Consider the following 24,419-nt stretch of genomic DNA (forward strand, 5'->3'; position numbering starts at 1 on the left):
AAAGGAACACTAATCTAATGTGTTTATCTTAGAGATACTTAGAATGAGTTTTCTCTTTGAGAGACACCAAGGAATTCTTGAGTAAGCCTTAATATGCTTGAGCCAGTGTTCCTGGACCAAAAAGGTACTTAAGGACCAAACCTAACACACATAAAATTGCATTCTTAACTTGGCACTAAATGATTTGGCCAATCGTCTCTCTCTTTCCTTTAACTATATTGCAGGTATTACAGGTCCTTTTTTGTATTTATTTTTTCTCCCCATCCTAGGACATGTAGAAGTCTATGGGGGGTGGAGGAATTTCTGGAATGAGACTCTTGCCTCAAAACTGTATGAATGTATAAGTCTTTGAGATAGGCCCTGATAGAGTTAGTTAGATAAGAAGGTGGCATGTAATGGTATATTTGGCAGCTCTGTACATCTGTTTACCTCCTGTGAAAAACAGATCCACAACCAGGAACGCAGCTAGTTGTGTGTATGCTTTGTGCGCCAGGCATGGAGAGTCCCGTTTGTGGAGAGCAATGTTGAATTTGAAACCTTTCATGGAGTAGAAGTGAAGAAGAAAGAAAGTAACTAGGAATTGAAAAGACTTCAGTATATGAGAGATACAAGACATCTCAGAGATTGAGTATAGTAAGATCACAAATATAGCTTTAACACAAGAGAACAATTTGTTTCACAAAGAAAGAAAGGACATTTTATGTAAAGACTGAGCACTGTGACAGACTCTGATTTGTGAAGAGACAGTGATATGTGGCCAGTGGTTTGTAATTCCAATCTTCCTGGCAGTGCTAGTTCTAATAATTCTAGCTACAGATATTCTTAGCGAAACTCAGCAGTTTTAGGGGCCTGTTTTTGAGGAAATGAATTGCAAAGTGCTCAAATTTTCAGCAAAAATTTTTTGAAATGGACTAAGAAAGATTAGTTAGCCAATATAAATAATGTAGAAAAGATAAATAAAGCGTACAGCTATTATAAAGGAGAAGCAATTCACAATATTTGTAGAAAACATGATTGTATACTGTGTGCTATTAAAACTGTTAACTCAATTAACTATTCATATAGATAATAATTACCCTGATTCAGTGACTTTTATATGTATTAGCAATAGAATGTGGAAAATATTAGTTGAAAAAAGTATATTCGAAGTTGCAACTGAAAATATAAAATAATAAAATGTTTATTACAGGTTACAAAGTAAATCTTAATTGGAATGATGTATAAAATTCGTCAGAATTTAATTAGATATAATTAGGTGTTTCGTTGAATTCCAATCTCAATTTCATCTGGAAAAAATAAAGTGGATATTTAGAAACTTAAGAAGGAATAATCAGAGCAGTGTCCTGTTCAGTGAGTGAAGTGTATTATAATATTACAGCAGTTAAAACAGTGTAGTGTTGACTCAGCAATTGATGGAAAGATCAGTGGGACCTAGTGGGACCCCTGGACAAGCCCCCCAAGGACAGCGTTATGCAGTTTCCTCTGGAGACTCTTAAAAGTCCCAGAAGTGCCGTCAGCCATTAGATGGAGTAAGTGTGGGGGTCCGAGCTCTCTCATCTCCAGCTCAACATGAACAGCTCTGCATTTGTGTGTTTTATATATTGGGTTCCCACAATTATATTTAGGTTTCACATTTTGAAACGTTTTCATTGCCCTACTCTTAACATATGGTAGAGGATGCCTCACTAGCCATGTGTGGCGTATGAAACAAATTATGTTGGGGAAGTGAGGCTTACTATGGGAGGAGGGGGCAGATGTTAATATTTCACCTTGGCAAAAAATATAAATTCCAGATGAATTAAGAAACAACTACTTGAAAGAAATACTTGTAGGTATTTGCATGCTCTCTGGATAAAAGGAATTTCTAAACATTAAAGTAGTAGAAGTTAATGGAAAAGCCTGATGAATAGTTGCTTGTGTAACAATAGAAAAAACAAAAAACAAAACAAAACAAAAAAAGCACAAAAAAACAGATCTCCCACCAAACATCCAAAATGTAAGCAACAACAAGACCAGGCAGTGCCTTATGGTCAAGAGATTGTTGGGGCAATGGACAGTTAGTCTAAGATTTGGGTCTGATAGCTTAAGATGCCATTGTGCTCTGACTGTGGCTTGCCCCACTCAGTGTATTAGAGTATGGCTGTCTGTGAGTCTGATTCATGTCTCTGCCATGTGTCACATTATTTTGATGGCATCAATGTTTTGTTTTGTGAAGATAATTTCTCCTTATCTTTTGTTCTATTAATGTTTACACAGCTCAATCAATAAAGCTTGTTCGCACCCAGGAACCTCTCCTTCTCTGTCTCTGTTCTCTGTCTTGCAGGAATTGAGGGTGGCTTCTGCTGTTTTGTGTGGCTTCATCATTTCCTTCCTGCCTCTCATCCACTTCATGATGTAATTCTTGGCACTTTTACTTCCTTTGTAGAGTAGGATGTGATGTCATAGAGAAGGGGACAGGGCTATCCAAATTCTCTCAATTGCTGGGAGGAGCTGTCCAGGTGTGCTGAGGGGCCTGTACTCAGGAAGAGAAACAGGGAATCCTCCACAGTGAGTAACCCCAATTTCAAGTGCACCCAAATTTCCGTTAAAACATTGTCCAGTACACTGGAGTTTCTTCTTTGGCCCTTTCTAGATTTAATCAGTTTGCCTTTAGACATTCCCAGTTCAGCTCAATTTTCCTCCTTTCTCACCCTCCTCCTATCTTTCTCTTCTTTCCCCATCGTATGCCTTTCCCTCCAGTTGCCCTCTTCCTTGCTTGCTTCCTGTGTGTCTGTGTCTATTGACCTCCTGCCCATATCTTTTATGAGAGACCCGTTGCCTTTCATTTGAGGCAGTGCTCACCCTATATATAGTCCATGTGAACACAGCATCTCCTTTCAGTAATTCATAATTATGTACTGTTCTACTTACAGTTCTTATTTTAAAACTTCTGTCAGCTTTTTGTTTTCATATCGGCTTCTTCCTCTTTCCCCTGTGCTCTATTTTTCCCCCTTTTCAGCTCTATTGTGCAGTTTCCTTATTGCCTTTTTTTCCAATATATATATACTCCTCTTCCCTAAACAACTTCGCCTATGTTTCTGTTTCCCCTTTTCCAGTGTTCAGTTCAGCTCTACAGTGTCCTCCTCTGCGAGGACCACTTTCCTTCTTTCCCTTTCACGTACTTGTTGCTATACCCTTGTTGTAGTGTGGCTCATATTTCTGTATTCTTTAAAGAATTTACAACTATGAGTAAGGACGGGGCTGATCAGGATTGGAAAAAGGGGGAATTTCCTGGGAACTAGAAAGGAGAGAATAGGAAAGTATCTGAAAAGTTAGGATGGGCAGGCTGCGTGCAACACACTGAAGGGCCTCGATGAACAGAGCCTTCACTTGTGAATCAGTTGAAATTTGGTTATTGACAGTATAAGAGATCACAGAGCCGTTTTGAACAGATTTGGAAGCCTTTTCAAGTTTACATTTTCAGAATGACCCTGTTAATTCTTGATAATTATGATTCTTCGAATAATAATAGATTGGAACTCTAGTGTTTCTAAGTTACAAGAGGCCATGACTTGAGCATGAAGCTCCTGCATAGCATCTTTAATTAGGTGTCATCTACCCTTGGAGTAGGTCATTGTGAAGATGTGTGTAACTTGTTTCTTGTACCCAGATGTGGTCCCTGTAGTTCATGTTGGTGCACAGTAGGGGCACTACTGTTTATTGTTTCCACCACATGGGGTTAAGTCCCTGGAAAAATAAAGGAACCTGATTTCCAGGGCTGATGGTCTAAGACCTGTGGAAATAATCAGCTATGTCCTGTGTATTCCACACCCTTTGTTTAAAAGAACCCCTTTCACAAAAGATAGGTAGGGCAGAAGAGGAGAGAAAGAGAATGGGACTGAGTTCATATGACTGAGATAGGCTAAATGGGAAGAGGAAAGGGCTTACTTGAAATTAATTGGAAAAGGCAAAGGAAAGGAAACTGAGCTGAACTGGAAAACACACTGTAATGAGTTACTTGGGTTCCTGTATGCTTCTTTCAATATTTTGGGCATGAATCCAGTGAGGCTGTTTGTGACCACACTCTGTTCTCTTCTATTGGTAGTATTCAGGCTCCATGTTTCCAAGGACCTGGAATCTTAGGAAACATTTTAACAGCCTGAAAACATGACTTTCACCATAAAATATTAGAAACTTTTTAAATAAAGGAAATTATATACATTTGTTAACTTGTTTTCTTTAGGGTTCACATTTCTTTCTTGGTGTGTATGCCTTTGTGACATGTTTGAAGGATGGCCCCTTTTTGTTGCAGAAATTTCCGATTTAAATGTCCAAAAAAATTATGTTCTCCCTTTGGGCACCTGACCTGTATGATGGACTCTTACTTTGATGTAAAAGCCCCTTCCCCTGTAGTAAAATAAGCAGAGAATGCATGATTCACGTACATTTTCATTTTGTATGCTGCCGTGCAATAATCTCGGAATCTTATGTTTATATTTTAGGCACTAGAAAAACACCCCAACTCACCAATGACAGCAAAGCAGATATTGGAAGTCATTCAGAAAGAAGGGTTAAAAGAAACAAGGTCAGTATCCATATTTAAAACATTTTCTGTTTTCATTAAATAATAATTGCCACTCGTTGCTAAGCAGTAGGTGTATCTAGATTTTGATATTGTAGTTGATTGTGAATTGGGTAACTACCCGCAAATTCTTTTCTAATTGAGAAGTAGTTGGATGGTTTAAGATTTCCTTGGACTTGCCTGTTACCTTAATACATTACATTAGATGGATTGATACAGGAGGTACTTTCTTAACAAAGAACAGCACTGTGTGACTTAGCCCCTCCTTGAAGTTATTCCTGTTTCTTTTTCTTGTAAGAGGAGATCGTGTGTCTGAAACCAGGTGGTGAAAGAGAAACACTTTTACAGGTTTAATAGGTAGATCCCAGGATATAAAGATGAGCTCACTTTGATAAAATTCAGTGCCAGTAAATGTGGTTGAAAATCTAGTCCTCTTATATTTAAGAAACTCTACTTGGTGCATCCTGTAATAACTGTTGAGCCTAATATTTACCCTTTTAAAATGTACAGTTTAGTGGATTATGTTATATTCACAAAGTTCTGCATCATCAACGTTATCAAACTTTAGAACATTTTCATCACCCTAAAATGAAACCCTACACCCATTAGCGGTCACTCCATATCCCAACTACTCTTGCCTCTGGCAGCTGCTAGTCCGCTTTCTGTCTCTATGGACTTGCTATTCTAGACATTTAATATAAGTGGAATATAGATATGTAGCCTTTTGTGAAAGGCTTATTGGACTTAGCATATAATGTTTTCAGGGTTTCCTCATGTTGTAGCATATAACAGGAATTCCTTTTGGTTGCCAGATAATATTTCAGTGATGATTCTTTATTCTTAGGTATTAATTTTATGGTTTTAGATAGCAAGTTAGGGCCGTATAGATGATATTACTCAAGGAGAAAAAGGTTTATTATAGGATAAAACAACTATGATGTTGTCATATGTGTATGTAATCAGCCTTGTTACATAGAATAGATTTGTGTACATGAGTTGTCCATCTGTAAGCCATTGAGCATACAGTAGTCACAACTTGATGAAATTAAACCTACCGAACTACCTTTTGAATGTTTTCATTTGATGTGGATATAGAAACTGCTAAGATAAATAAATATCCTTCTGAGGCTGACTTTTTGTGAAAAGTAGGTTTCAGCTATAACTCCTATAACTTTAACGTGTGGGTAACATCAGCCTTTAGCTGTTTAAAATGTATCTTTTGCAAGGTAGGTCCATAGACATCACAATTTACTGGGGTACAGGAAACCTATGCTCAAATTTTCATTTTTTATTTTGGAGACTTTTTTTCTGCCTGCTCTGTAGAAGTAGCCTAAGATAATATAACCACATTGTGTTTGCACTAATTGTTCCCCCACAAAGTGGAGGCAGCAGTGGGCAGGTTAGTTGCTAACAGTACCTAACAACTCTGTTAAAGGAGATCCTATTTTAACCCAGATGTCAGTTTAAGGAGTTAGGGAACAAAATCAGGAAAACAGGAGATTAATTTTCTTCTTGCCACCTGTCAGTAACCCTGGAAATATTTATGACAATTAGAAAGCACTGAAAATATTTGTGCCATAGTCAAAAGAAAAGAAGGGCTAAAAATCTAAGGATGTCAACTGTCTTATGTGGGCGTTGTTGCCAGAGGAATCTGCCAATGTGGACATAAAAAGCACCTCCTAAAAGCAGACATTTGAAATTCGTTCATTAAGATATTCTTCTCCACAGGAGTGACTCTGCTGTTATCAGTTGTTATGAAGCTGGAGATATAAAAATCCCTGTACTGTGACTCACAACAACATTTTAATTACACTTGTTATATTATAGCATTATTTCAAAATTTTCAAAATGCTGGTCCTCCCAGAATGGTATATAAGAGGGCTTTCAGCATGCGTAGTTAACAAAGACAAACAAATTTTAAAAACCAACTTCTTCAAAGAGTAATTAAAGAACGCTGAAATGGGGAATGTAACTCCTTAGTCCTCGAAATTGAATCTGTCTCCCCACTTCACCCTCTGCGTCACTATTTGTCCTTCTGTAAGGAAGAAAAAAGTCCTTTGTTACAAATACTCATGAACCAGTATAGTATTAGTGAAGTACCTGCACACAGTTACCGGTTTGAATAGGAAAAGGAAAAGCAAAGAAAGAGAACACAGTTAAAGTTTTCTTCTGTAAAATCTGCTCTGCATCAAGTGGCCTCAGACTATGCATTTTGTGCTCCCATTTGTTTTTTCATTCTATTTCTTTAAATTTCCCCCTTCTTGTCAATGGTAATCCATTACTTACGACTCATGCATCTGTGCTCACTGTTCCCTTGTTTTCTAGTTCTAATTTTCTTGTTAGAGTCACCTCTAAAATAAACATACCTAGCTTTTGAGTGAGTTTAAGACTGTCTTGTATGGATGGATGTTGTTTCAAGGAGCACATATGGACACTTATTTTGCCTCCTTAATGTACTGTTTTGCTACTTTCCAAGTTCTTAAATGTTTTCCAAATATTTAAGGTAGTTGAGTAAATGAAATGTAACTGTATGTGTTTTTCTTAAGTAAAGTTTAGAAATTCCACCTTCATGAGGTCAAACATAGCTGATTGATTTCTAGGTATTTACTAATGATGTGTTTCAAGAAATGCACATTAGTAATATGCGTGATTAAATACAGGGAAGTGCTTGTAAAGTTACTAATACGGCCATAACCCTCTGGTGGTCTCTTCTATGGATGAGAGGTAATGTTTTAATGGTCCTCCCCCAAACAGTCCTCTACTGTACCTAGCATTTCTAGACAATAGAAGATAAGGTCTTCAGCCACCATCATCATTCCAACCTGTACTCAAAGCAAGGCCATTTGTGTCAGGTACTATGGGGGTCCTTCATTCTGTATGTGTCAGGCAGGTCTCCGACAGCGCTTACCTCGCTGTACTGTAATTTTGTCTTTGTATGTCTTCCCTGCCTATGTGTGAGCTCCTTAAGGGCAGGGTACCTAACGCTTCTGGCTCTCGGCAGACACTCAATAAATAGTTGTTTAGTCAATAATCTTCATTCTCAAGATGTTAATTTGCTGGTGCTTAGTAATGACTTTGGCTTGCATTCAGAGTTAGAAACTTCTTTTTAACATGTTGTGTTTTTAATGATATGTAATAGTAGTTATTTTTAACATCAAAAGAAACTTAACAGGTTTGTGGAAATCCCATTAAATATATGTATGCTGATAGTTTCCAGCAGATTATCTGTGAACAACTGAAGTTATCGTGCTGTTGCTTGTTTTCAAACACTGTGAAAGCCACTAGTTTAAACTTGTAACTTATAATAGAAAAACTACATTAGTAATTTTGGCAAAACTAATGAGGATATTTGAATGTGTTCAGAATATAGGTTACTGTTATTTGAGGTGAAATTTGACATTGTATGCTGTGTTTTCCTCTTTACAAGTGACACTTTAAGTCATATAATGTTCATGTAGACATGATAAAAATAGGACTTTTTACATCATGTTCTGTGTCTCCATATTATTGATGAAATGTGTACAGTAGGATTAAATTCTATTTGGAAAAGCCGGAATGAAATAAGTACCTTCCATGTGGGCAAAAAGAAGTATGAAATATGAATATAATAAATTAGCAGAAGGACATGTGGTTTTGTTGAAAAAAAAATAGAATGATTTTTTAAGACCTGGTTTTCTTTCTTATGAAAATACTCTTGGTAATTTTTACTTCCCCTCTGTATAATAGGATAGAAGATTTTATTAATGTCATTTTATTCTGGTCCCTCTGTGTACTTGCTTCACTGATTCTGAGTGTTTTTAGGGCTTCTGCTCCTTTATGTTTATTAATTGTCAACAGTTGATCAATCAAAGTATTGGAAGGCTTTTCAGATGATTGGAATCGTATAATCAAATAGCCATGCTGCTTCTATAAACGGGATTAAAATGTGAATACTCCAGTCTGCTGCTTTTGTGGATGGATATTTGATATCCCTCTTTGGACTTCTCAGCTAAACATCCCCACTTCCTTCCTCAGGGAGTTAGGGTGCTGCTTGGAGTATGTTCTCGTCTGCAGTAAGTGAAAATATTTGTTTAGAAAACAGGAGTACGTCTAGTTACAGTGTTGCTTTGGATGATTTTGGGGGTCATTCCAATTCTGATTTTCTGTTTTTGATTTGCTTGTTCAGAAGTTATCATTCCTTTACCAAGAGGACTGTGGGATTTTTGATGCCTGAGGATGTGTTTTTTGATGCCATGTCTCACATAATTTTTCAAGTGATGCTTCCAAAGAAATGTGTGCTCTGTTATAGTAACATATCCAGGGGTTGCAAGGTCATGGAGTAAGGCTTACCTGACTGATGTAGTGAGAGCAAAACAACCATTCATCAGTGAGGAATAATTTTTGTATGTGCTGGACATTATCATGATAAGATACCTGTTACTAATGTAGCAGGAACTGTGATTTAGTTTTATATTATTTGGTAATAGGCAAATAGTTTATAATGAGCCTGAAGTGGTCATAAAATTAAAATATATATACACACACAAACCACACAAAGCAATTAAGAAAACCTCTGTTGGGTTGAGGGCAAGATGGTATTTATGAGGTACATTTTAACAATATTAGAGATGCCATACTTTAGATTTAAAAACTATGTTAAATTTCATCAACTGTTTACAGAGAAGCAACCTGTAATTATATATTTCAGTAGGGACATTTTAAAAAGTTTTATAAACAGTATCTGTTATGTTTAGTGTTCCTCAGACTAATGGACATATTTTAGATTTTGTGATGTAGAACATGCATTGACATCCCAGATTTTGTCATTATTCTAGTATCAATGAGAATTTTTTATTCCACTGATAATTCCGGAATCTATTTTTACCTCATTTTGTTTAAGACTTTTTATGTTTTCTGTTTTGCAATCTCTGTTATGATATGCTGAAATTAGAATCTCCACTTTGTACTGTGGTTTATTAAAGATGTTGCATTTCTTTAGGGGGATAACATGTCAGAAATTCTATTACCATGTATAGTGACAAACAATAAAATTTCTTGGCATTGCTCTTGGTGAGATTTATGTTGCTAATTAGTGCTTTAGGAGATGATTCTTTCTTGCCGCTGCAATGTTTTGCCTAGAGATAAGAAATAAACGCAAGTAATTTCTACTGCAAAATCAATTCTTATCTGCAGACTCCATGTTGGCGCCCTTCCTTTAATACTGAAATGGTGGTCTAGTTTGTTTGTGTTGGGCGTTTTAGAATTACAGTGTTAGCTCACAGTGTCATCCCTGCCATTTGTTAACATCTAATTCTCTCATTGTGTAAATGGTGTGCACAGTCAGCTACTTAGAGAGGGATGTATGAGACAATGGTGTTATTAAACAGAAACACAGGGCAATTTGCATATATTTGTGTGTGTACATGTGTATAAGCAAGCTTCGAGAATAATCTAGTTCTTAGTTGACATAAAATTTTACTTGTCATCATTACTCAGATTAGAAATCTCAATCAGTGCCATTCTTAACTCCCCGGACGTCATGGCCAGATGGTTCTGGGTAGTGTTAGTTTTACTTCCTAAGCACGTCTTTCTTTCTGTGTACCATACTTTTTGCAATTCTTCAGATACTTTTCATTTCTTACCTGGATTATTGCACTATCTTCTTATCTGGTCATCTTATCCCAAGTCTTCCTTCCCCCTTTACAAATCTGTTTTTTTTTTTTTTTTTCTCAAAACTGACTTCAGTTTATAGTAGCATTTCTTAATAAGGAATCCATAATGCAGGCATTCATTGAGGATATTGCAGGTTTGATTCCAGACCATCACAATAAGGAGAATATTGCATAAAAGGGAGTCACACAAATTGTTTGGTTTCCCAGCGCATATAAAAGTCGTGTTTATATACTGTAGTCTACTGGGTGTGCAGTAGCATTATGTCTGAAAAACACTGTGCATACCTTAATTAAAAAAATACTTTATGCTGGACATGGTGGCTCATGCCTGTTATCCCAGCACTTTGGGAGGCCAAGGAAGGAGGACTACTTGAGCCCAGGAGTTTGAGACCAGCCTGGACAACAACAGAAACAGTGAGACCCTGTTTCTACAAAAAATAGAATATTAGCCAGACTTGGTGGTACATACCTATAGTTCCAGATATTAATTAGGGAGGCTGAAGCAGGAGGATCACTTGAGCCGATGTGGTCAGGCTGTAGTGAGCTGAGATGGTGCCACTCCACTCCAACCTGGGTGACTGAATGAGACCCTATCTAAAAAAAATGATAACAATCATCTGAACCTTCAACAAGTCATAATCACTTTGCTGGTGGAGAGAGCCTTGTCTTGATGTTGATAGCTGCTGACTGATCAGGATAGTGGTTGCTGAAGGATGGAATGGCTGTGGCAGTTGCTTAAAGTAAGACAACAGTGAAGTATTCTGTATTGATTGACACGTCCTGTCCTGAAATATTTCTGTGGTATGCAATGCTATTTGACAATATTTTACCCATAGTTGAACTTATTTTAAAGCTGGAGTCAGCCCATGCTGTTGCTTTGTATCAACTAAGTTAATGTAATATTCTAAATCATTTATTTGTATTTCAACAATGTTCACAGTATCTTCACCAGAAGTAGATTTTATCTCAAGAAATTATCTTCATTACACATCTATAAGAAGCACCTCCCGACCTGTGAAAGTTCTATCATGAGATTGAAATAATTCAGTCACAACTTTGGGCTCCACTTCAAATTCTAGTTCTCTTGTCATTTCTACCACATCTGCAGTTACTTCCTCCACTGAAGTGTTGAAGTGGATCAGAATCCACTTCTTCCATACTCTTGTTAATGTTGCTATTGTGACCACCTTCCGTGGATCATGAATGTTCTCAGTGGCATCTAGAAGGGTGAACTCTTTTCTGAAGATTTTCAGTTCACTTTGCTCAGATTCATCAGAGGAATTGCTATCTATGGCTGTTATAGCCTTAGGAAACATATATATATATATATATATATAGCCTTAGGAAATATATATATATATATATATATATATATATTTTTTTTTTTTTTTGAGATGGAGTCTTACTCTGTCGCCCAGGCTGGAGTTCAGTGGCCGGATCTCAGCTCACTGCAAGCTCCGCCTCCCTGGTTTATGCCATTCTCCTGCCTCAGCCTCCTGAGTAGCTGGGACTACAGGTGCCCACCACCACGCCTGGCTAGTTTTTTGTATTTTTTAGTAGAGACGGGGTTTTACGATGTTAGCCAGGATGGTCTCGATCTGCTGACCTCGTGATCCACCGGTCTCAGCCTCCCAAAGTGCTGGGATTACAGGCTTGAGTCACCGCGCCCAGCCGGAAATATATTTCTTAAATAAGAAGACTTGAAAATCAAAATTATTCCTTGATTTATGGACTGCAGAATAGATGTTGTCTTAGCAGGTATGAAAGCAACGTTAGTCTCTTTGTGCATCTCCCTCATCTCTTGGGTGACTAGATACATTGTCAGTGAACAGTAGTATTTTGAAAGGAATCTTTTTTTTTTTTTTTTTTCTGAGCAGTAAGTCTTAACAGCTTAAAATATTCAGTAAACCATTTTGTAAACAGATGTGGTGTCATGCATGCTTTGTTTTTCCATTTATAGAGTACAGGTATAGCAGATGTAACATAATGTTTAAGTGCTCTGGGATTTCCGAAATGCTAAATGATCATTGGCTTCAACATAAAGTCATCAGTGACATTAGCCCCAAACAGGAGAGTGAGCCTGTGTTTTGAAGCATTGAAAGCAAACGTTGACTTCACCTCTCTACCTATGAAAGTCCTAGATGGCATTTTCTTTCAGTAATGAATGTAGGCTGTTTTGTCTACATAGAAAATCCAGTTCGTATAGCCACCTTTGTCAATGATCTTAGCTAGATATTTTGGACAACTTGCTGGGGCTTCTACATTAGTAATTGCTGCTTCACTTTGCACTTCTATGTTATAGAGATGGCCTTTTTCCTTAAGCCTCATGAACCAAACTTTGCCAGCTTCTAACTTTTCTTCTGCAGCTTCCTCACCTCTCCTAGCCTTCATAGAATTTTGAAGCAAGTTTACCATTTTATATGGGCACTGTTCATGACGCTCCAAACAATTACAGTAGTAACATCAGAGATAACTGATTACAGAACACCATAACAGATATAATAATGACAAAGTTTCAAATATTGTGTGAATTACCAAACTGTGACACAGACAGGAAATGAGCAAATGCTGTTGGAAAAATAGCACCAATAGACTTGCTTGATGCAGGGTTGCCTCAAACTTGCAATTTGTAAAAAATGCAGTATCTGTGAAGCATAATAAAGTGAAACACACAAAACATGAGGTATCCCTAAATTCAAGAGACTGTATCACACATATTAATCACTTAAAGTGATTAATCAAAAGCTACAGCCTTTTGTATGTTTGATGATTGTTTGATTAAATTAAATATGGTACTTTTTTCTAGTTAGATGGTATCTGGATAAATCTATTATATAATATTCTGATACTATAGGGCCTATGTATGAATGGTAAAGCCTACATTACACCTTACATTTAGATAAAATTTTGAATTTCTAATCTGGCCAGTTTTGTATACATTTGGTTTTACCCAAAATATGTCACTTAAAATGTTTTGGGGCATTGTATATTTTCTGTACATATTTAATTAGTTTTGAGTTAAATGGTGTAACTTGATTAAATAAGAAGTCATAGTTTGCACATGAATATCACTAATTGTTTAAAATAACTCTGTAGTGTCTTAATAAGTTAGGCTTCTTTTAACTTAAACTTTTTAAATGTAGGGACAAAGTAAAGTAATTCTTGAGGAGAATGATAAGATTATATATTACTGTGGCAGCATTTTCTGAGTAGAAAATCATTATGTGAAATGCTACCCAGCAAGATCAGGTTTCAAGTTTTCAGCACAATTGTGATCGACTTGGGCTTGGGTAACTGTAAAGCCTTTATAATCAAACATCTGATATTGCAGCCATAGTTGAGTATTTGTGGTTCATTGTGAAATGTCTCCTGTTACTTTTTTCGTGATTTGAAAAGTAGAAGTCGAGCCCCACAAGAATTCAAATAAGTGTGTGTGTGTGTGTGTGTGTGTGTGTGCGCGCGCGCGCACATGTGCATGCACAGGCACTCACATTTCTGGTAGTTATCCCATTGTTGATGTAAGATTGGATTGCTGAATGGGAAGGAAATACTTTTTATACAGAATGCCTCAGTAATGCAGTGAGTTTGGAAGATGACTCTTAATCACTATTAAGTCCTCCCAGACTTAATTGTGATTGTCTTAGTCAGCTTAAGCTGCCATAACAAAATACCATAGAGTGGATGGCTTAAATAACAGAAATTTATTTTCTCACAGTTCTGGAAGGCAGAAAGCCCAGATTAAGGCTGGCAGTGTCCGTTTCTGGTCAGGACTTTCTTCCTGGCTTATAGTGGCTGCCTTGTTGCGTGTCATCACATTGGCCTTTCTTCCATATGTCTGCACAGAGACACAGCAAGCTGTCTACTGTTTCTTCTTATAAGGACACCAATCCTATTGGATCAGGGCTCCATCCTTAGGACCTCATTTATCCTTAATCACTTCGCTCTGGGGCCCATCTTCAAATGCAGATACACTGAGGGTTATAGTTTCAACGTATGAATTTTGAAAGTACAAAGACATTCAGTCCATAACTGTGATTCAGAATTTGGAAGATTTTTAGAATTCATAGTATAACATAATATTTCTAGATTTTTTTTGTATTTCATTTTGGAAGTTATTTATAGCAATATGCTTAACACAGTACCATGCTTCCATTTTTGCCTACTCATATGTGTTTTCATATGTTATTCCTAACATATAAACCAATAAAATTAAGAAGTTTTATATTCAAATATTGGCTGGGTGCAGTGGCTCACGCCTGTATCCCTGTACTTTGGGAGGCCAGGGTGGGCGTATTGCCTAAGGTCAGGCGTCCAAGACCAGCCTGGCCAACATGGTGAAATCCATCTCTACTAAAAATACAAAAATCAGCCTGAAGTGGTGACCTGCACCTGTAATCCCAGCTAATTGGGAGGCTGAGGCAGGAGAATTGCTTGAACCTGGGAGGTAGGGGTTGCAGTGAGCCGAGATCATGCCACTGCACGCCAGCCTGGACGACAGAGCAAGACTCCGTCTCGAACAAAACAAAATAAAACAAAATAAATATAATGTGTGTATTCACGTAACATAAACTTACTTGCATTTTATTTGAAGCCTTTGGTAAAAATAGCTGTGGTGACTGCATATATATCGATGCCTCAGGGCATCAATAACCACTAAGCTATGCAATTATAGCTACGAAATGGCCATTTCTTAATATATCTTTTTATGCTGTCAAACTTTCTTTCTCCATTCTTCCATATAATTGAGCAAAAAAAGGTAATTTCAGTGATTTCAGCTTTATCAAGATCTAGGTATAATTTACTCCAGAAACACTGAACACTCTATAAATATTTCAGTGCAGAAATAGGACCCAAAATGGATGTAAAATTACATTGTGTGTGAGTCTGTCAAGTATCCTATGCAGGTGAAAATCTTTGAAGAGGAATAGGCATTTAACTGGGATGATTTTATTTAATTATTTTTTCTAAGTGGTGCTCTTCATCTCTTATTTTATTGCTTGTGCCCTTAATTGCCACTCGCCAAAATGATTTTAGTTTTGCTTCATTGTTTTGAACTTGACAACATAATTCAAATGCAAAACAGTTGTTATGCTCACATGGGGACTTCTTTTTATAGTTGATTTGTTTTCAGAAGGAATAAAAATTTTATTTTTGTTGAGCCAGGTTTTCTAAAAGCAATAGCACTTAATTCCTAAAAATAAATCCTAGTTCTTTTAGGACGATGAAAAGACTATTTATCCTATTCCTTCTCACACACCCAAGCAAAAATGAAATTGATAATTGTTGACTGGAGTTCAGGTCGTTATTCTATTGAGTTTCTTTTTTTAATAAGTTATGGACTGTGCTGGTGCAGTGCGAGATGTCTATATGATCTCTGGACTCTCTCTAGTCTGCTAGTATGCATCTCCTGGGCCTGTTCTTAGTACTTAGGTATATATATGCGGGGTGGTTAGTTGTCAAATTAGAGGAACATCACAGAAATTAGAGGACCTCAGAGAAATTAAGATAAAGTTGTGGAGATGTAGCTATTACCGTTAAGTTAATTAAATACCTACTAAGTGCCTACTCAGTGTTTACTGTGTAAGATCCTGATTACTTTTTGGAAGTTTTAAGGCGTATGTTCATTCCGTTAACATTTATTCAGCACATGCTGTGTTCTTGAGACTGTAGAAGTTGTGGGGGTTAATAGATGAATAAAATACCATTTCTGCCTTTGAGTATTTCAGACCATTTTCTGTGTTATTTAATGAGGTCTTTCAGCCTCTTCTCTGTGAAGATGTCTTAAGCCTCTTAATGTTATTTTTTGATTTTAAAGTTGAGAATTTCTAAATTCTCTCTTGAATTATTCATGTATATGATATTCCAACATGTTAAAAAGTGTTGTCTTTCCAACACAAATATAAGCTCTTAAAGGTAAGGAACTCATTCCTTTGTACCATTAATTTTCTTGGCATAGTGCTGAAATGCTGTGCTTTATGTAGTATGTCAAGCAAATTAATAAATAGGGACATGATAATAAAAATAATACCTAACATCTATTGATCCTTTACATTAAGCTTAATGCCAAGGACTTCACATAAATTACCTTGAAACAAAAGATTTGAGATGGGTAGATACTATATTCCCCATTTTACCGGTGAAGAATCAGAGGCAGATGAGGGTGAGTAATTTGAAAAAGTTCGTCGAGCTAGAAAATGATAAACCTGGGATTTGATGTCTGACTTAAAGCCAATCGCTCTTAACCTTCTTAAACATTTGTAGCCTAAGTCTAATGAAACTGTGATTTTAAAAAGTATTGATTATAAGATTCTATTGAGTGAACACTCTCCCATTGCTGTTGGCAGTTTTTCTGCCTGATTGTTGCTGTCCTATATGATTACTCACCAAAATGAAAGTCTGGCTTGTCAAAGACAGGTATGTTGAAACTCTTTCAGTTTATAGGCTAGTTGTAAATAGTTTTGAAGAATGGAAAAAAAAAAAAAAACCTTTCCACAACCCACTTACATTTGGAGGATGCAAAACCTCACACTGTTTTTGCTTGTCTAACATGAGGAGGATCATTTTGGGTAAAGATTTAGGCTTATGGACAGCAGCATGACATATTTTAAATGTAACTTTGTACTGTTTGTTTTTAGAAGATGGTGCCTTGAGAGCGGGAAACATACTGTGGGTAATGGGAGAACTAAAGACTTCATGAGACTCTCAAGGTTTTATTGTTGATCTTGGACTTATAGATTGAAATTCTTGTTTCTTGCTAACTGTTACTAGTCAAATCATAATTGCTAACAAAATGTAGATAATCCAATGTTTGGGTGGAGGTAGAGGGAGGCTAAGTTATTAACATCATTTTTCCTTTTCTGATACGTGTCTAGGCAAAGAAAAGGAGGCCTGAATGAATGAATACCCCAGTATAGTTTCCGAAGCAGCATGACTGCATCCTTTAGGAAGTGTTCTTAAGCAAAGAATAAGCAGAATATTTATCATGACCACTTGCTCAACCACTCTCCTATCACCCATTTGTTACACTCCCACTGGGAAGTCTGAAAACATCACCCTTTTCTTTTTATTTTTACAAAAGACATACGCATAATTGCCAAGCAGAGCATGTTTCAGGCCACTGTGGCTGTCTTAAATTCATAATGTAGTTATTCTCTAGCATATCTGCATGAAATACAACAATTCATACAATGATTATTCAGTTTATAGCTTAATTTGTGTTCATTGAAGATGACCTGATGCTTGCCAGAAATAGAAAATTGGCATTAATTAAGATTTGTTGGAACAGGTTGTTGTCAGTGAGGTGGTTTAAAGAATAGCTCAGATCTTAATTTCTTAAATGTTAAGATTAGCAAGGCTCACTTTGAAGCCTCCTCTCCCACTCTCCCCCACTACAAGAAGGAAAGTACTAAACAAGAATACAGGGAGTACTAGTAGGAATTGCCAAAGTTTTTATGGCTTACTCTGTTTTTATTTAACTTTTCGAAATTTTAACTTGATTGCTAAGATGAGAATTATTTATTATTTTTCAATTCTGTTCTTTTTTTATTGTATTACCAAAAATAAGTCATCCAATTATAACTTAATTCCCAAAGTTTTATAAATTACTTTTTATAGCAGGTAGAGTGGTAAAGTCTTCTCTCCTTATAAGAAGGTGATGGGGGATTATGAAATAGTCTCTGAAGCATTTTGAGTAACTTGGAGCAGATAGTTACTTAAAGTTTTAAATCCGGTCTTCCGCATACCCAACTTCCAACCACCTAGTTTCCCCAGCAATTTCTCGTCTTTATTAAAAGTGTACCTTTGTGATAAGAGGATAGGGGGATACATAATTTTTAATAGCTAAGGAGTTGTGTCCTTTGGCAAAAAGAAGGCCAGGACTAGTTTCTACATGGACCATTTACTGTTGTTTATTACTATCCCAATTTAGCTTGTGAGAATTGATCTGAGAGCAAACTTCCTTTTCAAAACAGATCATTCAAAACAGCCCCTACCGCATTAGGATGCAAACTAAGACATGAATGAGGTTTATCTGATAATTATATTTTGTTTCTGGTAAGGACATTTTAGATCATATACTTTTAGACTTTTGTTTCACAAATCAATAAACTAAGGCTTAGAAAAAGTAAGTGAGTTGTCCACAACGATAGGACTAGTGAATATCTGACTCATCTTTAAACTTAGAAGAGGCTTATTGTTTCAAAATTTAAGAAGAATGTACAAAAGCATATTCAAAAGTAAGTGAAGGCTGAACCCTGTGTAAAGAAAGAAGGATCAATGTTCTGTTCTTAGGTACTATTGAAATGGAACTATTGAAATAGTTCTCAGGTACTATTCAGTGGGTTTGGGTATTGAAAGGAATGGCAAAAACCACAATTTCTTTTGCACCTACCTAATAGTAAATAGTTGTAAAACTGTTGGCGGGAGTTAGGGATGCAAGAGAGATTGTACTATATACTTCAAATAGTGATCTAAAATGTTTGATTCTGGTCTCATTGGCTTCCTGTTGCCACCAAGACCTCACCCAAAGGAAGACTGAAAAGAACAAGGAAAGGGCTGTGACTGCCTCATATTTCCGCCATGCGTTGATGGAGAGAGCCATTGAGTTCAGTAAGGCATGGTGAGCCAATGAAGACCTCGCAGGAAGAAATCATTGAATTGAGTATTATTTTTCAGTTTTTGTTTGGAATGCATTTAACTATGGGATATGTGAGGCAAGGGCCAGTAGATTTGTCTGTAGACAATTTGATTAAGAGGGTTTGTCCAACAGCTACTCTCTTTTCAGATTTTCCCCATGGACTTACAACCTACTCTGTTTCTTTACTTACATTATATTTTATGTTTTCAGATTGAATTTCTCTTCTGTTCTCTGTAAATAATAAAATGGATAGCAATTAAATATTTAAATATAATCACAGTAAAACATAGTGGTCTGAAAAGTCCAATCAGTAAATGAAAACATTGTGAAGTAATGTGAAGTGACAGTGAAAATCAAGTTTTCATTTACTGATTATTTTTTCTGGCATTAGTAACATTTAAATTTTCTTCATGAATGGATCTTTAGTGTATCAAATGCAGTATATAATATATGTAATGATTATTTTACTGATTAAAAGTGGCTAAATCCAATATAATTCATAGTATCAAATACTTTGTGTAATTAATTCACTATGTGTTGTCTTATTCATCACATGTAAAATGGTGATATTGATCCCTGACCTTCCTATTGTCTAGGCTTGCTATGTAGACTAAAATTAAAACATGCATTTGATAGCCTGTTACAAGTTTATGCTGCTGATTTTATTAAACCCTTTGCAGTTAATTTAAATATTTTCAGATTGTTTTTCTTAGGTTTGGAGAATCGAGATCCAATAAATTAGCTATTCACTTTATAGCACAGTCTATTCTATAAGCTGATGTGTAAGTTTGCACTGGTATCATGGAGTCCCAAAATTTAAGTGACATAATCAAATAGAAGTTCACTTTGCATGTTGGAGTCTGAAGGTGGGTAGTCCTATGAGTTATGAGATAGCTGTTACTCCAGGATATCAAGGAAGCTAGGTCCTTCTATCTTGTTGCTTTGCTGTCTCTAGGATTTTGTTCTTATCTCAGTGGTCTGAGATAGCTTGCAGCTGGAAGAAAGGGCATGCATAGTCCCTTTAAAGACATGTTTTGAAAGTTGAATAAACAGTTCTCCTCATGTCCCATTGGTCAGGCATACACTTGCACTGAGCTGAAAGGTAGGCTAGAGAATAAATCTTTATTTGAGGAGGCATGTTCCAAGATAAAAAGTGGAGGAGCTTAACTGTGGGGAAGGGTCCTTCTTGGAGGACAACTACCAGCCTCTGCCATATCTGTTTTTTCATTAAATACCATGTGTGGGCTTGATTTCTATTAAAGATATATTATCACTTTTTCATTTGAAAAAAATTACCTATATAATTTACACAGACACTCCTTATATTTTTAGATCTCTGTGACAATGCTGAGCCTATAATGGCCTTCATCAATTTTTGCTCTCCACCCCCACCTTCAAGGCCTAATTCAAATCCACCTCCTTGTGAAGAATTATTTCACTCCTTTAGCTTCATTACTTTATCCTTGCAATTTCATTTTAACATAATATGTGTGTTCCTCTGTTGCAGTATCTAATAAACTGTCTCAATTTTTCTTTTTTTTTTTTTTTTTTTTTTGAGACGGAGTCTCGCTCTGTCACCCAGGCTGGAGTGCAGTGGCCGGATCTCAGCTCACTGCAAGCTCCGCCTCCCGGGTTCAACGCCATTCTCCTGCCTCAGCCTCCCGAGTAGCTGGGACTACAGGCGCCTGCCACCTCGCCCGGCTAAGTTTTTTGTATTTTTAGTAGAGACGGGGTTTCACTGTGTTAGCCAGGATGGTCTCGATCTCCTGACCTCGTGATCCGCCCGTCTCGGCCTCCCAAAGTGCTGGGATTACAGGCTTGAGCCACCGCGCCCGGCTCAATTTTTCTTGTAATAGGACTGCAGTTTCCTTAATTGGTAGAGTTCACGTCTCATTGATCCTTCTCTTCCCCATGGTGTCCTTGTTAATACTAGACTTGTGATATTTTCAGATTGAATGAATGGAAAATTGAATTCTAGCTCTGTTTCTGCTTTGAACGTAGTGTGTTATCTTGGATAAGTCACCTAGACTATTTTTCTTGTCTTTCCAGTAAAACAGGGGAAATCATAATTCTTGCATCAAACTGCTGTTATAAAAACAGAATAATTTGCAAAAACTTGAAAAAATGTTCTGTCAATTGTAAGATATTTAGTTTATGAGATGTCACTGTTTGTTGCCATTGTTAGAAATTTGGAGAAAGCTAATCAAGATAGAATGAAATCCAATTTATATTCTAAGGTATTTTATAGTAGTATTTTGGCCTACTGGTACCAAATGCTTCATGTTTCCATAAGACGTATTAAAATATATAATATTAATTTTTTATCTAAAATTTCATCAGTAGTTAGAAGAGGGAGTCTAGTTAGTGTTCTTTATTCAGATTCTATGACAAAATATAAAACTGTTACTTAATGAAGCAGAGCCTGAGTTGTTTTTAATATACATTAATGACTAATGTTGGGGCCGGGTGTGCTGGCTCATGCCTGTAGTCTCAGCACATTAGGAGGCCATGGTAGGAGGATCACTTGAGGCCAGGAGTTTAAGACTATCCTTGGAAATATAGCAAGACCCCTTATGTACAAAATAAAAAGAAATCAACCACGTGTGATGTGCATACCTGTGGTTCTAGCTACTCGGGAGACTAAGGTGAGAGGATGGCTTGAGCCCAGGAGATGGAGGCTGCAGTGAGCTGTGATTGTGCCACTGCACTCCAGCCTAGGTGACAGAGTGAGGCCTTGTCTCAAAAATAAAATTAAAAAAAAAAACTAATGTTGGGACTCCAATATCAGGGATTGGGATTTTCCTGATGTACACTCTACCTGTAAGTAAATTATCCTTTATTAACTGAGATGCTTTATTTGGATCTTATTTGTAACTCAGAGGGAAATTTTTTTTTTACTGTAACATTAAAACTTTATTTAGCAAATTATACCTATTGATATTTCCTAATTTGCCATGTTTGGTATAATGACAGTTCATTTACAATAAATCCTAATTCATTTAACATATTAGTTCTCAGGTTTGTTGTTGTTGTTGTTGTTGTTGTTGTATTTTGGTGGGGGCAGTGGTGTATTTCTTTAGCTGCTTAGGTCGCTTCAGTCTCCTGAATGTATATCAATGTAGAATTTCCTTTACTTTCCCACCCTCCGTACTCATAAGTGTTAACAGTAGTATCCCGACAGTATCTCTGCCCATTATCTGATGGGTGTGTTTTGGGGGAAAAGGGATGTGTCTTAAAGTCCTGTGTCTGCACCGTCATCCAAATTTTGTTTGAAATGTGATTATGAAGCTTCATATACACAAGATGGAAATTTGGAGAAGAGACTTTAGGGAACAAAACAAATTTGCTGTCTCTTAGGAGGTGCATATGTATGTAGGAAATAATTCTTTGGAAAATCTGTGTCATTATTTGTGTGCTTCTGTCTGAGATCCTCAGTTTAATATTTATTGAACATTCATTGTGTGCTAGGATTTTTTCCATTATACTGCAATAACTTGCTGCCTACTAAACTAAATACAGCATATAATATATTTTAATTATGAATAGTAATCTGGTTTCTGATATCCCTGTAAATTACACATACATACACTAATGCTTTAGCCTCTGTTGGTTATTAGGATCACTGCCACCTTAATACTCATTTATCACTTAAGATACAGATTGTTGGTGCTCCCCAAAGAAATATGGTTTCTTCTTTTGTATTCCTTGGGGGAATATCTAGTGTATCACTATCACTTTTTTTAATAACTCTCTCAACTAAACTATGAATTCCAAGATAGCTGGTGGTATACCTTACTCATTTGCACATCCTGTATGATTCCTAGATCATAGTGGCCATCACAGCAAATGTTTATTTGACTGAACATATATTACTTAGACAGCCAATATTTGTATAACGAATGGTTTGAGAAGATTCTTATACTTGACTGTGGTTGGAACTTCAGGTTATGCAACAAGAAGTCAGTATGTCAAACATGAGAATTTAAAATTTTAGGAAGAAAACTACATCATATTACTAAGCAACCAAGTGAACTCTCTCTTGCAAAATAATGTTTTCCGAGTTTTATGCCTAGGTGAGTCAATTCTTTGCATTATCCTTAGTGAGAGACTTATTATTCTTTATGATATACAGTAAAGTTAGTAAAGATGTCCAGAAAAACATAATGAGTATTATGTTTGCTATCTCAGGTCCAAATCTATCTAAAAGATTTCTAGGTATTTGACATCAGCAGAATAATTGACATAGGAACCAAAATATATACCAAGTAGGTAGGGGAGGCAGTATACCAAATGGGTATTTCCAAGTTTTCTTTGTTTTAATATAGATAGAAAATAACTGACAAGGATGGAATGAGTCTGGCTAGTAGAGCAAGTTAAATGGAGATAAGAAGACAGAATTCTATTAACCTTAAATGCAATTATATGTGATGAGCATTTTTATAGATAGCAGTTTGACTCAAAAATAATTTAGGATAAGTACATAGAAAATAATACTGCAGTGATTTACCCCACTTAATTTTGTTTTAGATGATTCTGGAACTAGAGGAAGTTGGTAAAATTTGGCAGTAGGACTAAAAGTTTCAGTAGTCACTATTATATTAGTTTAGGTGAAAGGGGCAAGCAAAAAGGAAATAGTCCTCAATCTTATAATAAAGGACCCAAGGGGGGGAAAAACAGTGAATTATCTGGTTAAACTTTAAATACTCTATGTAATGTCTATTACTTTGTTTCTTAAAAGCCTATTCATTAAGGAGAAGGAAAACTGAAATTCTTTTAGTTGGGTTGGATTCTTTTTGCTTTTTATGATAGCTGTTGGAGCTCCATTGATCATTTAAAAAAAAAAAATTCTTACCATTTCAAGTTGTTGTTCTTTCTAAGGTTCCTGGCCCTGCTCCATCATAAGCAAGTGCAATCAGTCTAGCGCTCTTTGATCAGGAGGGAGTCGGATAATGCTGTCAGGGTGATGGTAGGTAGGATTATGAAAGTGGTGGGATTCAGGAGGAGTAAAGACACATTTGATAATATCAAACAGACCTTCAAGGGTTAATCTGGCATTGCTATTCTATCTGCTGAGTCAAGGCTTTTTTTTTTTTTTCTCACTCTCTTTTGAATACTGATTTCTGTCCACCCTGTTTAGATTAGCCTTGGAAACCAATATTGTGTTTTCTTTCTTCCCTTCAGGACAAACTATTTTCCATTTGGGATCACCTCAACTACCTTAACAGGCAGCACCAGGTCTTCATATGCTTTAAGTTTACCTTCTGCTATGGAAAGGATCTTTCCTTAAATGTTCATATTTTCATCTTGAGAAGGCAATATATATAGGATTGGTTAAGCAGCTGTAAATAAATATGACAAAGTAGAAGAGTCATAGAAAGTGGTTTGTGGGAGTTTTACTATATATACACATATATAATATTTTCCAGTCTGGTTTCAGACCCCGGCATGGCTTGGAGACAGCGTTGGTGTGTATGAAGGATCTTCCTCCAATGAAGGATTTGGGACAACTTTCCATGATGATTATATTAGAGCCTCAGCTGCTTTCGTGTTGGTCATGAGGTGATGCTGAACC

At 36.4% G+C, this 24,419-nt stretch overlaps 1 protein-coding gene across 1 annotated transcript in view; it reads left to right on the top strand.

Moving 5' to 3' along the window:
• ASXL3 (ASXL transcriptional regulator 3) overlaps nt 1–24,419 on the top strand; it is a 174,499-nt gene that overhangs the window by 24,782 nt on the left and 125,298 nt on the right. Inside the window, exon 2 of the mRNA XM_025365211.1 lies at nt 4,482–4,564. Coding sequence (XP_025220996.1) covers nt 4,482–4,564 — 83 coding nt within the window. The remainder of the gene's footprint in view (nt 1–4,481; nt 4,565–24,419) is intronic.

The sequence above is a fragment of the Theropithecus gelada genome, chromosome 18 (genome assembly GCF_003255815.1).
Source record: "Theropithecus gelada isolate Dixy chromosome 18, Tgel_1.0, whole genome shotgun sequence".
Classification (NCBI taxonomy): Eukaryota; Metazoa; Chordata; class Mammalia; order Primates; family Cercopithecidae; genus Theropithecus; species Theropithecus gelada.